This window comes from Notolepis coatsorum (genome assembly GCF_963971535.1).
Source record: "Notolepis coatsorum genome assembly, chromosome: 4".
In the NCBI taxonomy this organism is placed as follows: Eukaryota; Metazoa; Chordata; class Actinopteri; order Aulopiformes; family Paralepididae; genus Notolepis; species Notolepis coatsorum.
Genome location: NC_140168.1, coordinates 3290591 through 3308090, shown reverse-complemented (window position 1 = coordinate 3308090; position 17500 = coordinate 3290591). Strand labels below are relative to the sequence as shown.

The 17500-nt window shown below is 45.6% G+C and overlaps 1 protein-coding gene across 1 annotated transcript in view; it reads left to right on the top strand.

The window, feature by feature from the left end:
* Positions 1–17500, top strand: part of lamb2 (laminin, beta 2 (laminin S)) — a gene marked incomplete at its 5' end in the record, with an annotated part of 71159 nt that overhangs the window by 45725 nt on the left and 7934 nt on the right. The window contains 8 exon segments of the mRNA XM_084313312.1: positions 752–944; positions 2804–2947; positions 4871–5102; positions 6616–6779; positions 12778–12800; positions 12802–13003; positions 14628–14727; positions 14729–14847. Of these exon segments, the coding sequence (XP_084169438.1) occupies positions 752–944; positions 2804–2947; positions 4871–5102; positions 6616–6779; positions 12778–12800; positions 12802–13003; positions 14628–14727; positions 14729–14847 (1177 nt within the window).

Below are 17500 nucleotides of genomic sequence, written 5' to 3'. Positions count from 1 at the left end.
ATGAATAAATGGAAGATGATTAAACAGAAGGTTTTGTAGATACAATACTGAATTCTGCCATCCGGACACATGCCATTTGAAATATGATTATAGAATATAAAATATCAGGCCTAAAATGGTTATGCGATTAAAATGTGATTAATTCGATTAATTAATTACAAATCCTGTAATTAATTAGATAAAAAAAAATTATCGCCTGACAGCACCAATTAAAATTATCTTATCTTATCTTATCAGGGCTAACGTATTACTAGATTGTAAAGGCTAATATCTTACACTCGCTTACACTCACTTTTTACTAGGGATGTTCGATATTGGCTTTTTTTTTTTTTGATATCCGATATACCAATATTGATTGTCCAACTCTTAATTTCCGATACCGATATCAACCGATACCGATATATGCAAAACTGAATAATTTCAGGTAATTAACATTACATATCTCTTGTCGTGGAATCAACACAACATTATGCATACTTTTGACAATAAATAAAATAAGAATTTGTTCTTACTTGCTTGCCTGGGTAAATACATTTTGTATTTTTTTTAAACCGATAATTTCCGATATTACATTTTAATGCCAATATCGGCCGATAATATCGGACATCCCTACTTTTTACTGTGTTATCAGCGTGTCTCCTCTGTATAAGTCACAGTGAATGTAAAAAAAGTATGAATCTACCCGACATCTGTTCATTCTATCCCCCTCCCTCCCTCCATCCTCCCACCGCCTCTCTCTCCATCACTCCAGATCTCCCTGCTCCCCCGCCACTTCTCCCTGGACATGTTTAACGCCGGGGACCCCGCCTCCACCCTCAGGAAGCAGACCTTCGAACGCTACCGCTGTCACGAGAGCGCCAAGAGCGTGACCCGCCCACTGATGAGTGACACCTGTGCTAAGCTAATCACCAGCATGTCGGCGGTCATCAACGACGGGGCCCTGCGTGAGTGTGAAGGGGGGGGGGGGGGGGGGGGGGCGCTGCACGACTCCGGTCGTACTTTAACGTAGGGACGTGCACGACTGAATAGTCGACACCCCCCCAATTAAAAGAAAATAATAATAAAATCAGTAAAAAAAATTTTTTTAAATAAATGTATATACAAAATATATTATTATTTTCTGTTTCAGTTTAAATTCAGTTATTTTTTTTTATCCACTTTTTCTCCCATTTTCTATATTTTTCTCCCATCCCAATTTCGTATCATCCAATTCAACCCTCCCCTGTCACGAACGCTGTTTCTTGCCTCCCACAAGCCGGCTGCAATGTGGACTAAGTCATACATAGCACAAGTCCCCTCCGGTACTTGAGGTAACAGCAGTCGCATCTTTTCACCTGCGCAGCTCGATCTCTCAGTGGCGAGGAGTAACGCGTGGGAGGCTCACGCTGCCCCCGACACTTCCTGATTCTACTGCGCAGGCGCACCAACCGACCTGTAGGAGTCGCTGTCCACAACGCCCGATCCCCACCCATCAGTTTCCCACCCCCTAATACTGCCAATGTGTATTAGTGCGGACGACCAGCTAAACTGAAAGCAATGTGGAGCGCTGGGCTCGAACAGGCAAGCCCAGCGTCTCCGTCATTCGTGGCGAGCGCCTTGCCCACTACGCCACGTAGCTGCCATACAAAATATATTGTTGTTATTTTCTGTTTCAGTTTAAATTCAGTTAAAATGTATAGTTTCAGTTAAATTCAGCTATTAACACTTTGGATGCCACGGGTCCCGTGGTTTAAAAGCGAGCGTATGCCACCACCACCCACTTCAATGATAGAGCACTCGCATTAATTGTGAACGCATTTACTACATCTTAAATTATGGCTATATGTGTCTAATCTGGCCGTCGCTTATCAATGACTTGTTTGCAGTCAACCTTGGCGAAACGGATTGTTTTTTAATCGGTTCATTTCCGTTTTATGCCATTTTGAAAAACGCTTGTTTCTTGAAACTTCCAGAAGATTTCAGAAGATTCTGTGATAATCGCCCCTTTACTGTAATACACAAAACACGTTGAAATTTTTCGGCCTATTTATGAATCGTTTTCAAATAAACGCTAGATTATCGATAGTATATGTGTACTTATGCACGCTATAGAAGCGGGCTGAAAAATCAAATCTCTTATTTCCTGATCGCACAGACACACACACACACACACACACACACACACACATAGGGCCCACGTTGATATCTCTGTGAAAAAAGGTCTGATTATCCTAAGACTGGTAAAATAGATTCCTTACCTCAGATCAGATGTTCTCCAAAAAGATTATTCCAATTCATGATCGCCATTCCAAATATCGATCGCGTCACCGATTCCACGCTGTTCTGATGGTCCAGAATTAATCCGATCGTCTCGGGTGACTTAAAATGAGAAATAAAATGAGGAAGCCGGATTTCTTTTTTTCATGCTTTTCATTCAGTCTAATCCAATTCAGATTCAGATTCAGATTCAGATTCCTTTATTGAGCCATTTGTGTAAAAACACATTGGTAATTGTTGCAGCAATACAGTGTATGCATTTTCTTTTCTTTTTTTTCACAGTAAACGACAACACCAACACAGACACATGACAAGAAACGAAACAGTGCAGTGGAGGATTAATCAATAAAATACATATATATATATAAAGGGGTGCAATGGGGTGCAGTACCACAGGGAGAGACGATAGGGGGCGGTATTTTCCCAATGGAGCTCAGATAGAGTTCCAGTGGTAACTGGAGGCTAGATTGATGAAATATGAATGGAAATCGCTAATTAAATAAATTTATTTATGTATTCATGTATTTCCCCCCCCCCCCCCCCCCAGTTTGTAACTGCGACCCCCAGGGTGCCATCAGCTCCGTGTGTGACGTACGCGGAGGCCAGTGCCGCTGCAGGCCCAATGTGATTGGCCGTCGCTGTGACCAATGCGCTCCAGGGACCTATGGGTTTGGACCCTCAGGGTGTATAGGTAAGAGATGCAGATACTAAACAGAGAAGCTGTGTAAAGTGTGTAGGTAAGATACTAAACAGAGAAGCTGTGTAAAGTGTGTAGGTAAGACACTAAACAGAGAAGCTGTCTGTAAAGTGTGTAGGTAAGATACTAAACAGAGAAGCTGTGTAAAGTGTGTGTAGGTAAGATACTAAACAGAGAAGCTGTGTAAAGTGTGTAGGTAAGATACTAAACAGAGAAGCTGTGTAAAGTGTGTAGGTAAGATACTAAACAGAGAAGCTGTGTAAAGTGTGTGTAGGTAAGATACTAAACAGAGAAGCTGTGTAAAGTGTGTAGGTAAGATACTAAACAGAGAAGCTGTGTAAAGTGTGTGTAGGTAAGATACTAAACAGAGTATAAAGTGTGTGTATCATTTAAAACAGGAAGGACACATTTCTATTGTGAATGATTAAACACTGCACGCTTTCTGTTATGTTTTGCCCATAGCTCAGAAATGGTAAATGGTTAATGTACTACATTTATATAGCAGCTTTTATATTAAAAGAAAAATGGCTTTGCAACTTATGCCTCACGTTCACCCATTCACTCACACACATGTGCTTTGATTGATTGATTGATTGATTGATTGATTGATTAGGCTCATGTTCATGAGTTCATGTGTTCATGTGTTTGGGAATAATGATAACTTTTCCTTTGCTTGTATTTTTCCTATGACTTCTTTACCAAACAGAGCATTAATAATCAAGGCCAAGAGAAAGATACAAATAAACATAATATTACTTATATAACAGTGAATTCCTACAATACTTTCTTACATGGCTTTGTATCTAGCACAGTTATGAGGTATACTAGTGGCGCCCTCTACTGTCTTACACGTGTAGTGACCCAAATTATGACAACTTCTCTTTTTCTCTCTCTCTCTCTCTCTCTCTCTGTGTATGCCGCACCTTGTGTATACTGTTACTTTTACTCTTACTCATAGTATATATTCAGGTTAAAATATTATTTTCATATACTTATTGTAACGTAACCGATAGGGCATACAGAAGACCCTCAACTGCTCCTTTGTTTACACTGTTTATTTTTTCTCATATCTTTATATTCAGAGTTAATTATATCGCCTATATTTATGTCTTTCTACTACTGCCCTGCCCATACCTGTACCCCCCCCCCCCCCCCCCCCCCCCCGCACGCTGCTATGACGCCAGAATTTCCCCCAAGGGGATCAATAAAGGAATATCTTATCTTGGAGGGGAGACAGTGGCTCGGGAGGTAGAGCAGTGCAGAGGTTCCCGGTTCGATTCCTGTTCCTCCCGGGCAGCGTGTCGAAGTGTCCTTGAGCAAGACACTTAACCCCTAACTGCTCCCGATGAGCAGGTCGGCACCTTGCAAGGTGGCCTCCTCCGTCAAATTGTAAAGCGCTTTGGATAAAGCTGCCATATAAATGCACCTTTTACCATTTAATCTTATCTCCCCCCCCCTCCCTCCCTCCCTCCCTCCCTCCCTCCCTCCCTCCCTCCCTCTCCCCTCCCTCCCTCTCTCCCTCCCTCCCTCCCCTCCCTCCCTCCCTCCCTCTCTCCCTCCCTCCCTCCCTCTCTCCTCCCCCTCCCTCTCTCCCTCCCTCCCTCCCTCCCTCCTCTCTCCCTCCTCCTCCCTCCCTCCCTCCCTCCCTCCCCCCTTCCCTCCCTCCCTCCCTCCCTCCCTCCCTCCCTCCCTCCCTCCCTCCCTCTCTCCCTCCCTCCCCCTCTCCCTCCCTCCCTCCCTCGCTCCCTCCCTCCCCCCCTCCCTCCCCTCCTCCCTCCCCCCCCTCCCTCCCCCTCCCTCCCTCTCTCCCTCCCTCCCTCCCTCCCTCCCTCCCTCTCTCCCCCCCCCTCCCTCCCTCCCTCCCTCTCTCCCTCCCCTCCCCCCTCCCTCCCTCCCTCCCCCCCCCTCCCCCCTCAGCCTGTGGGTGCAGCCAGGAGGGAGCCGTGTCGCGGTCCTGCGACAAGTACACGGGCCAGTGCCAGTGCCGGCCCGGGGCGTTCGGCCCGCGGTGTGACGGCTGCCAGGCGGGGCACTGGGGCTTCCCCGGCTGCAGGCCCTGTCTGTGTAACGGACACGCGGAGGTGTGCGACCAGAGGACGGGGGCCTGCGTCAACTGCAGGGACGACACGGGGGGGGACAAGTGTGACAGGTGAGGAGGGGGGGACGAGTGTGACAGGTGAGGAGGAGGGGACGAGTGTGACAGGTGAGGAGGGGACGAGTGTGACAGGTGAGGAGGAGGGGACGAGTGTGACAGGTGAGGAGGAGGGGACGAGTGTGACAGGTGAGGAGGGGACGAGTGTGACAGGTGAGGAGGGGACGAGTGTGACAGGTGAGGAGGAGGGGACGAGTGTGACAGGTGAGGAGGAGGGGACAAGTGTGACAGGTGAGGAGGAGGGACGAGTGTGACAGGTGAGGAGGAGGGGACGAGTGTGACTATTAGTCGAATTGCTGCACGTATCCGCTTCAAGGCCCTCGACCTGGCATACCGTGCGGCAAAGGGAACCGATCCCGCCTACCTCCCGGTCAATGGTCTCTAACTACACACCTCAAGACCCCTACGCTCTGCATCTTCTAACTACACACCCTCAAGACCCCTACGCTCTGCATCTTCTAACTACACACCCTCAAGACCCCTACGCTCTGCATCTTCTAACTACACACCCTCAAGACCCCTGCGCTCTGCATCTTCTAACTACACACCCTCAAGACCCCTACGCTCTGCATCTTCTAACTACACACCCTCAAGACCCCTACGCTCTGCATCTTCTAACTACACACCCTCAAGACCCCTACGCTCTGCATCTTCTAACTACACACCCTCAAGACCCCTACGCTCTACATCTTCTAACTACACACCCTCAAGACCCCTACGCTCTGCATCTTCTAACTACACACCCTCAAGACCCCTACGCTCTACATCTTCTAACTACACACCCTCAAGACCCCTACGCTCTGCATCTTCTAACTACACACCCTCAAGACCCCCTCCGCTCTGCATCTTCTAACTACACACCCTCAAGACCCCTACACTCTGCATCTTCTGGCCGCCTCAGACCCACCCTATCCGAGCTCCGGGAGGGTCATCAAAGAGAAGTCGCCTATTCTCAGTCCTTGCCCCACAATGGTGGAATGAACTACCCATCCCAGTTAGGACAGCAGCCGAAACCCGTCCGCCGTCGACTAAAGACGCACTTGTTCAACCATTATCTGAATTTTTTTTTATAAAAAATCTAACCCTAACTAACCTTACTGTCATGCACTTGTCCTAATAAACTAACCTACACTGTAACACTCAACACTTTGATGAACATTGTTACTCAGCTGATAGAGTTGTGCCCTTCCTGATGACTTGTCGTACAGAACTTGTGAGTCGCTTTGGATAAAAGCGTTTCAGCTAAATGACTAAATGTAAATGTAAATGAATAGTCGACTAATCGATCGAAAAGGAGCCGTAGTCGACTGCCAACCTCTTAGTCGAATGCACATTTTTATAGTCGACTACCAGTCGACTATCTGCAAATTTCGGCCAATCAAAGTCGACTATACGAATCCTTAGTCGGGGACAGGCCTAGTAGAAACACAACAACCGTTAACACGACCCTGGTTTATGAATGTGTTTTCTGCGACCTCTATTGCTAAAGGGCATCGTGTTCTTTCACCAGGTGCGCTAACGGTTTCTACGGTAACCCAGTGTTGGGTGCAGGTACCCAGTGTCGCCAGTGTCCCTGCCCAGACGGGCCCAACAGCGGGCGCCACTTTGCCGCATCCTGTTACCAAGACAACCGCAACAGACAGATCATCTGCAACTGTAACCAAGGTTACACAGGTAAACTGACACCTCTCCTTCCTCTTCCTCTCTCTGTTCTTCCTCTTCTCCCGTCACCCCCGCCCTGACGCGTCAGACCCATGGAATGCACGTACGCACGCAAACTCTCCATAGGGTCTCGACGCAGGACGTTGAGAAATAAACAGCTCGTCGGCGAAAATGGACAATAAAGTAAATTTGATGTGATGTGATATGATGGTGTCTCATCTATGTATAAGGTAACGTATGGCGTATATCATGCCAGTTAGGGTACAGACCGTCACTTGCACCGTGTATACTGTTTATTTTTCATAATTAACCGTTCATTTATATTGTTTACACTGTTTATTTCTTATAATATTTTTTATACTCTATTGCCTATATATTTATGTTATTCTATTGCCTCTTTCTACTATTACCCTGCCCATACCTGTACCTCCCCTCCCCTCTCCCCCATGCTGCTATGATACGCTAATTTCCCCAAGGAGATCAATACAGGATAGAAATAGCTTATCTTATCTTATGAATTCCTGGCCTTACCATGAAGTACAGGAAAAAGCCGATTTCTCCATGTGTGTTACCAAGGCAACAGTCTGTCAGTGTGCAACGTTTTTATATTAAAGTGTAGTAATAGCCTTCATGCGCGAGCCCTACGGAGCTAGCTTGGTGCGTCCAGACCCTATGGAGCTAGCTTGGTGCGTCCAGACCCTACATAGCTAGCTTGGCGCCTCCAGACCCTACGGAGCTAGCTTGGTGCGTCCAGACCCTACGGAGCTAGCTTGGTGCGTCCAGACCCTATGGAGCTAGCTTGGTGCGTCCAGACCCTACAGAGCTAGCTTGGCGCCTCCAGACCCTACAGAGCTTGGTGCGTCCAGACCCTACGGAGCTAGCTTGGTGCGTCCAGACCCTACGGAGCTAGCTTGGTGCGTAGCTAGCTTGGTGCGTCCAGACCCTACGGAGCTAGCTTGGTGCGTCCAGACCCTACGGAGCTAGCTTGGTGCGTCCAGACCCTACGTAGCTAGCTTGGTGCGTCCAGACCCTACGTAGCTAGCTTGGTGCGTCCAGACCCTACGGAGTTAGCTTGGCGCCTCCAGACCCTACGGAGCTAGCTTGGTGCGTCCAGACCCTACGGAGCTAGCTTGGTGCGTCCAGACCCTACGGAGCTAGCTTGGTGCGTAGCTAGCTTGGTGCGTCCAGACCCTACGGAGCTAGCTTGGTGCGTCCAGACCCTACGGAGCTAGCTTGGTGCGTCCAGACCCTACGGAGCTAGCTTGGTGCCTCCAGACCCTACGGAGCTAGCTTGGTGCGTCCAGACCCTACGGAGCTAGCTTGGTGCGTCCAGACCCTACGGAGCTAGCTTGGTGCGTCCAGACCCTACGGAGCTAGCTTGGTGCGTCCAGACCCTACGGAGCTAGCTTGGTGCCTCCAGACCCTACGGAGCTAGCTTGGTGCGTCCAGACCCTACGGAGCTAGCTTGGCGCCTCCAGACCCTACGGAGCTAGCTTGGTGCGTCCAGACCCTACGGAGCTAGCTTGGCGCCTCCAGACCCTACGGAGCTAGCTTGGCGCCTCCAGACCCTACAGAGCTAGCTTGGTGCGTCCAGGCCCTACGGAGCTAGCTTGGTGCGTCCAGACCCTACAGAGCTAGCTTGGTGCGTCCAGACCCTACGGAGCTAGCTTGGCGCGTCCAGACCCTACAGAGCTAGCTTGGTGCGTCCAGGCCCTACGGAGCTAGCTTGGTGCGTCCAGACCCTACAGAGCTAGCTTGGTGCGTCCAGGCCCTACGGAGCTAGCTTGGTGCGTCCAGACCCTACAGAGCTAGCTTGGTGCGTCCAGACCCTACGGAGCTAGCTTGGTGCGTCCAGACCCTACGGAGCTAGCTTGGTGCGTCCAGACCCTATGGAGCTAGCTTGCGTACGTTCCATGTGTACGACGTGTCGCGTCACCACCACCCCATGCGTTGTTCTCCCGCTCTCCTCCTTCTTCCTCCTCCTCCTTCTCCTCTTCCTCCTCCTCTGTAGTAGATATGGGAAGATATGGGAACAATGTGTTCAGATAGACATGCATTTTAAAGGTGTGTTACATTTCAATTATAGCTGCAAACATTGTGAGAAATATTTTAAACTGAAGATGGATTAGATTAGATTCAAATGTATTGTCATTATACAGCATTATACATTGTCAAGTACAGTACAACAAAAATAAGTTTGGCATCCAACCAGAGTGAACATGTAACAGTAGTAGTGGAATAGTGATGGCTATGACTATGATTACAGTGTAGGGCAGTTGTAGACAGTGGAAGCAGTCGGTAAGGTATAAATTGAGTATAGGCAACAGAGTTCAAAGTTCGTACGCTCTGTGAATGAACACGCTGCTAATGATGCATGTCATCGAAGTGTGTTTAGAAATGAGAAACATGATTATTTATTATATATATATATATGTAACGGTTGTTGTGACATCGTCACCTTAAACTTCGATGCCCCCGAGGGAGTTTCTAAACCCATGGTCTCGCCACGCCGCGGGCAACAGCTGCACAGACCGCTATACCAAGAGGTGAACTCACTGCTTTGTAACGTGTCTATGTGTCTTTTGAGGGTGAGAGCGAGTTTAACCCATAGAGCACCGCTACTCACCACAGTCACTTCACAACATCTGAAGTCCATCGCTTCGCGGTAGGGATGTCCGATATTATCGGCCGACCGATATTATCGGCCGATATCGGCAGTAAAATGTGATATCGGAAAATATCGGTATCGGTTAAAAAAAAAAAACAATAACAATATTTGTTATATATATATCCAGTGAAATTATTAGTTACCTGAAATTATTCAGTTTTTTGGACAGGGAAACCCTGCATATATTGGTATCGGTTGATATCGGTTGATATCGGTATCGGAAATTAAGAGTTGGACAATATCGGAATATCGGTATCGGTAAAAAAGCCAATATCGAGCATCCCTACTTCGCGGTACCATCCGTTACATATATATATATATATATTATACCACATTTACATTGGCCATGATGGGTCTTGTGATAAGCCTGTTAAGTTCATCTTTCTCCTGGACGGCTCCTCCTAGTGGTGAACGGTGAACGGTAATGTGATGTCATTTCCTCCTCCCCCTGGTACCACTGCGACAGGGATTGTTAAACGCTCCGTGGTGACCACGTTTAAGCGTGAGTAACGACGGTGACGTCCCCTGTTCCCCCCCCCTGCCCCCCCCCCTGGCCCCTCCCCTCCTCCCATACCGACCGACCCTGCATGCATGGCTTCCCCAGCTCCATGTGCTCAGGCGCTCAGCCACGGCCCTCTCCTCCTCCCCCCCCCCCACGTGCACAACGCTCCGTTCTGACCCACAAAGAAGCCGAGTCCAGCGGCGCGACTGCTCTCGATTCAGGGGCTCGAGTCACAGTGTGGCTCGGGAGGTATAGAGCGGTCATCTGGTGGTAATCCGGATGGTTCCTGGCTGGGGGGTTCGATGAATCCCCGCTCCTTCCTCCCGGGCACTGCGGAGCAGTTAGGGGGGTTGAGTGTCTTGCCACTGCCACGACGAGGTACGTGCAAGGTGCTGCATACGCTCCTCTACATTGGAAATTAATTAAAAAAAAAGAAAACATTGGAAATGAATTGAATGCAGCCGCGCTGCTAGAGTCGCCCAGAAGCGGTCGGAACGGAACGGACCGTGACGTCACGGCCTGGCTCCTCAAAACACAGCGGCATTATAATCAAAATCCTTTCAAATGCTTTTCTGTGACGTCACCCGTCGTGACACGGAACCGACTCCCATTATTAGTGCTAAATATGCTGACCGCCCAAACTGTGTAGTTCTAGTATACCTGTTGTCCAGAAGGTGAAAGTATTTGAAATGATTTCATGTACAGTTTTAACCAGGTCTGTGTAAATGCCCCCCCCCCCCCCCCCCCCCCCACTCAAGGACCTGACCCAGAATCAGTCATTTGTTTCTACATAGCTGTGCCCATTCGTGGCAATCTGTTAATAAAATGTTCAATCAATCAATCACCGTGCAGGTGATTGATTGATTGATTGAAAACTTTATTAACAGATTGCAGAATGGGTACAATACAGTACGGCTCAATACACACAATTGTTAAGGGGATGCAGACCAGAGAAAGACTTTCGTCTTGTTTACATCAGGGTCCCCCATTTTCAATTCATAATGAATTTGTAAGTAAGGGTGCAATTATAGCACCGTGCAATCCATTCTTTGTGGATCCCGCCCCTTAGTGGTCAGATATTCCTCATAGTTCTCCAGCTCTGCAGCCGTTAGTTCTCCAGCTGCTGGCAGCGGTCCCACTCCCTGCCCACGGTTGGTGGAGCCTGATGGCCGCTGATACGAAGGACTGGCCGAGGCGGTTAGCGGAGGAGTGTCAGTGAGGATACAACAAGGCATCATAGTAAGGGCCTCATAAACAAACTCAGGGCTCCATATCTTCCAGAAGACTATAATATGGTATCTGACAGTTTTACTGTGTATTAAAAAACCTAATTAGTGTAGTACAGTTGCAGCCAAAATGAAATGCGGTGTGGATAAGTAGATTGTAACACAGATCAAGAGGTTTCCTACACGTCACCTGTAATGATTGTTATTTAGTTTCTTGAACCCAAAATGCAAAACACTTTGAGTTACTTAAATGGATGCAACTGTACTCAGTGTGAGCTAATGATTGAATCTTTTCTATATTGTATATAATAATCCACGTGAGAATGCCGTTGATCACAGAGATCCCTGACTAATACAGGCTGGTTAACCATTGGACAAAGGGTACTACTGTGATGCATAATAATACTGATAATAACCTGGTTTCATTGATAACATGTAGAACATGGTTTTAAACTGGTGTGAGCTATGACACGTTGTCATGGCAACGTCCACTGTAAGTCTAGGAGTCATATTTAGATTTTTGATTTGATTGAAGTTTATTTCAAATATGCAACATAACAAACAAACAAACTACATATATAGCCTTAAACCGTTCAAATAAAACATAACAAAGAACAAACAAAAAAGTCAAACACATTTTTTTTTTATATATTTTTTTTTTATTTATATATTTGAAAAGGACTGGGAAGAAGCATACACTTATTTAATCCCACCCCTATTTACTCATCAGAACATACTATATTTTTATTTACTAATTCATACATTACTAGACTTATATTGAAAAATGGACTTAGTTAACGATAATCTTTTTAATAATACCTTATTAATATTTGCCAAACTGTATGTTACCCTGTAAAGTTCCTCTAGCCATTTTTTATACATATATACAACTATATACCTACATGTGCACATATATACATTTATACATACATACATACATACATACATACATACATACATACATACATACATACATACATACATACATACATACATACATACACATACATATAATTATACTGGGGTTAGGGTTAGGAACTGCAGGAACTGACTGTAAGCGAGTTGGGTTTCTGATACCTCACGGGACACAAAACTGTAAAGCTATCGTGCTACAAGCTTCCTGCTTTTCCCCGGAAAATACCTCTAGAGGCTACTTGCAAGCTGACCGAAATAGTTGTAAATATAAATATAACCATCAAAACCTCCTTTTTTTGATATATACAGTCTAGGGCTGCACGATTATTCTTGCTCAAATGTGAATCACGATTTTTCTCTCTAAGAATTGAGATCACGGGGCGGCCGGAATCGTCATCATTTAAAAAAGTTAAGTAAAAAAGTAAAAAAATAAAAAAATAAAATATTTTTTTTTAATTAAAATAAATCGCCATAATTTAGAAATGAGATTGCATAGGTCTATGAATCGAGATCGCGATATTTTTTTTCCGATTAATCGCGCAGCCCTAATATACACCGCACATCCCCCCCCCCCCCCCCCCACGACTGACCTATCTCAAACCCCCGCCCCCTTGAGAGCTCGAGATAGAGGTCAACTACTCCTCCCTCACCACGGTATCGATTCCCCGCCTCTGTTCGTCTTCCTGTCTGTCTGTCCAGGCTCCCGCTGTGAGGACTGCGCCCCCCGGTTACTACGGCAACCCCTCCCAGCCGGGCGGGCGCTGCCAGGCGTGCCAGTGCAGCAACAACATCGACATGTCGGATGTGGAGTCGTGCGACCGGCAGACCGGCGAGTGCAACAAGTGCCTCTACAACACCGAGGGGCCCAGCTGTGGCGTCTGCAAGAGCGGTTACCACGGCGACGCTTCCCGGCGCAACTGCAGGAGTGAGTGACCCCCCCCCCCCTGATCTTTAAGAATGATTAGGAATGAAGAGATCAAATGTGGAATCGTGTGTTGACGTTTCAGCGATGTTTTACGTGAATGTTAGGCTACGAGTTCGTACAGGTTGTGTTACAACAAGTCAGCCGGAAGGGTACAACTCTGGCAGCTAAGGGTCAGCAGCAGTGTAGTATAGACATATTAGCATGATAGGTAGTAGTATAAGTATAGTAGCATAGTAGTATAGACGTATTAGCATGATAGGTAGTAGTATAACTATAGTAGCATAGTAGTATAGACATATTAGCATGATAGGTAGTAGTATAAGTATAGTAGCGTAGTAGTATAGACATATTAGCATGATAGGTAGTAGTATAAGTATAGCAGCGTAGTAGTATAGACGTATTAGCATGATAGGTAGTAGTATAAGTATAGTAGCGTAGTAGTATAGACATATTAGCATGATAGGTAGTAGTATAAGTATAGCAGCGTAGTAGTATAGACATATTAGCATGATAGGTGGTAGTATAAGTATAGTAGCATAGTAGTATAGACATATTAGCGTGATAGGTAGTAGTATAAGTATAGTAGAATAGTAGTATAGACATATTAGCATGATAGGTAGTAGAGTAAGTATAGTAGCATAGTAGTATAGACATATTAGCGTGATAGGTGGTAGTATAAGTATAGTAGAATAGTAGTATAGACATATTAGCATGATAGGTAGTAGAGTAAGTATAGTAGCATAGTAGTATAGACATATTAGCATGATAGGTAGTAGAGTAAGTATAGTAGCATAGTAGTATAGACATATTAGCATGATAGGTAGTAGAGTAAGTATAGTAGCATAGTAGTATAGACATATTAGCATGATAGGTAGTAGTATAAGTATAGTAGCATAGTAGTATAGACATATTAGCATGATAGGTAGTAGAGTAAGTATAGTAGCATAGTAGTATATACATATTAGCATGATAGGTACTAGTATAAATATAGTAGCCATAGTAGTATAGACATATTAGCATGATAGGTAGTAGAGTAAGTATAGTAGCATAGTAGTATAGACATATTAGCATGATAGGTACTAGTATAAATATAGTAGCATAGTAGTATAGACATATTAGCATGATAGGTAGTAGTATAACTATAGTAGCATAGTCGTATAGACATATTAGCATGATAGGTAGTAGTTAAACTATAGTAGCATAGTAAGTATAGACATATTAGCATGATAGGTACTAGTATAAGTATAGTAGGATAGTAGTATAGACATATTAGCATGATAAGTGGTAGTGTAAGTATAGTAGCGTAGTAGTATAGACATATTAGCATGATAGGTAGTAGTATAAGTATAGCAGCGTAGTAGTATAGACATATTAGCATGATAGGTAGTAGTATAAGTATAGTAGCGTAGTAGTATAGACATATTAGGTAGTGACTCAGTGACAGTTATTATACTTATTTTATACGTATCTATTTTTATCTAGCACAATCTCTGGAGCAAAACAGAAAGAAAGCATTTTATATAAAAGTATTCTGTAGTTTTGTATGACAACTAATAAAAAAGAAACTTGAAACATCATAACTCATAAAAGTGCTATATAAATGTAATGTATTATTATTACCCAGAGTGCACGTGTAACTCGCTGGGCACGGAGCGCAGCCAGTGCATGGCGCGGGACGAGTGCGTGTGCCAGCGGGCCACAGGACAGTGCCAGTGTCTGCCAGCGTCACGGCCTGCAGTGTGACCACTGCGCCCCCAACCACTGGAACATGGCGGGGGGGCTGGGCTGCGACGCCTGCGGCTGCGACGCCCACAACTCCGTCAGCTCCGCCTGCAACGAGGTGGGTGACGCCCCTTTCACATTTCACCCTTTATTTGTAAAGCCCCGAAATCACGAGGTGATGTCCCATGGGTCGGACAAGTCTTCTTCATTTGCTTGAAGAAAGCTAGAGGCCTTTGGGAAGTGTAGTTTTGAAAAATTCCAACGCTCATTAAAAGCTCTGGATGTCCTCTCTCAAAATGACTTCAAATGACTACATTCACAGACGGCGGTAATTCAAAATGGCCGAATTTTTTTCAACCAAAAAATACTTAAACAATAACGTTAGTGATAGAAGGGAACTCATTTTGTGCAAAAAATGGAAAGCTTTTCAATGTTCATGAGCAGGGCTTGACGTTAACATTTTTGGCTCACTAACCACTGTGGCTAGTGGTTTTCCAAAGTCACTAGCCACTCAGCATTTTCACCAGCCAAAAATCCCCACACTCGCGCCCCCCACCCAAAAAGTGTCAGTAGTGTCCCCACCGAACATCCCACCCACCCAGACAGTCACACTTTACATTCTCTGTTCCTGTGTAGCTATTTGTGTAATGACAGTATAAACAAGTATTGTACTTACTGCGTTGAATTGACTTAATACCTAGGAATAAGGTCAGGTTTAGGATTAGGAATATAGTTAGGGTTATTGTTAATGTTAAGGAAGTGTAATGCGGTAAGTACACTGTGTAACAATGAGTATGTATTACAAAAACTAAAAGCACTGTGATATATTGTTACCAATATTTGCTTTGCTGTCTAGTCTCTATTCAGTGTGTGTGTGGTGTGAGAGAGAGAGAGAGAGAGAGAGAGAGAGAGAGAGAGAGAGAGAGAGAGAGAGAGAGAGAGAGAGAGAGAGAAGACATCAGAGAGGACGTCAGAGAGAACATATTCTCGAAGTCAACTTCCTGTCTGTTATTGCTACGCAACTGCAGCGTGGGGGAAACTGCCCCGCCTGGTACATTGTGTACACTTCATTTAGTGGAGAAACGGATCGTTAAAGCGGCAAATTAAAGACTATCAAGCGGAATTTTCTTCAGTCCTTCACAATGCCAAGAGCTGCTGTGTTACGCGTTGTACTAATGACAAAAACAGAAATCCAAATCGCAAGTTTTATACCATCACGGAGGAAAAGGTGGCTGTGGCTAACGTTCGGCTAACTCGCTCTGGTGTTGTGGTCGTGGTAATCAGGGGGAGCTTCTTTGACCCATATCTCGCCTTAGAATCACCAGAAAGGCTTTCGAAATAGTGAAATGCCATGTTGGCCTCAATATTTCAAAACAAATCGTATGAAAATGTTATGAAATGAACAAGAATGTGATAAAACATGTATAAAAACGGAGCTCAACGCATGGATTTGATGGTAGGAATCCGTATGGTCCCCCTATACCAAGATGGCGGCGGTCTCGTGACATCAGAGTGTCTTCGAGAATGGATTCAATGGAAGAACAGAACACAGAAGAATAGAACACGGTAGAATAGTTTTGCCATGTTTGATCTGAATGGTAAATAGACTGCAATTATATAGCAGCTTTTAACCAAGAAAGAGAGGGCATCTGGGGCAGCTGTCCATGGTGCTGAGAGCTAACTCAGAGACCATCTGGGGCAGCTGTCCATGGTGCTGAGAGCTAACTCAGAGACCATCTGGGGCAGCTGTCCATGGTGCTGAGAGCTAACTCAGAGACCATCTGGGGCAGCTGTCCATGGTGCTGAGAGCTAACTCAGAGACCATCTGGGGCAGCTGTCCCATGGTGCTGAGAGCTAACTCAAGAGACCATCTGGGGCAGCTGTCCATGGTGCTGAGAGCTAACTCAGAGACCAAGCAGTGATAATGTGCAGCATATAATATAATATTATTTGCGAGTGCTATCTTGACTGAGAGAGTGGCCAGGACGGTGTTAGTCTCGAGCCCTTATGCTTAAATGAATGTGGCTAGCTAGCTATCAAACACCGTAATATTAGTTTAATAATACACGTTACATAATACATGTTAGTTTGTTAATACTTACTCGCACATCCACAAATAGTCGGTCTCGGTCTCATTCTCTTTTCTGTTTGTCGATGGTTTGGTTCACCCGGTCTTTTCACAATATTCCACCACATTGTAACGTTAGCTCACTGTCTGTAAAGTCAACTATGGATGAGTCGGTCGCACTAACCAGTTGAGCTATTAACAACGTTCGTTCAGCTGTCAGCAACATGACGTGCGCGATAGGGCGAAGTGGATGGGCCAATGGAATGAGCACACTGTGCGCACCCAGTCCTCGTGGGAGTTGTGGTATTATGTAGTATCACCTGGATTGACTTAATTATTGCCGATGCCTTTTGTAGACTACAATGTTTTTTTCCATCGAAAAAAAAGTCACCCGCCACTGTGGCCGGTAGAATGACGGAGTTACCCGCCACAGCCGAATTCTACCCGCATTTGGCGGGTGTTAATGTCAAGCCCTGTTTCATGAGGCAGAATTGTTACAATAGCCGATAATCCATTTTCCCAATGATAACTCCCTATACGGGTGCACCTCGCGGGCGGTCCAAAGCGACGTCAGACTACACCTCCCTATCTGTAAGTAAGGCCCCCGAAATCACAAGGTAATGTCCCCATGGCGCCGGACAAGTCTTCTTTTTAAACAAGTCAAGGAGAACATCACAATAAATCAAGAACAAAAACCCACCATGAAA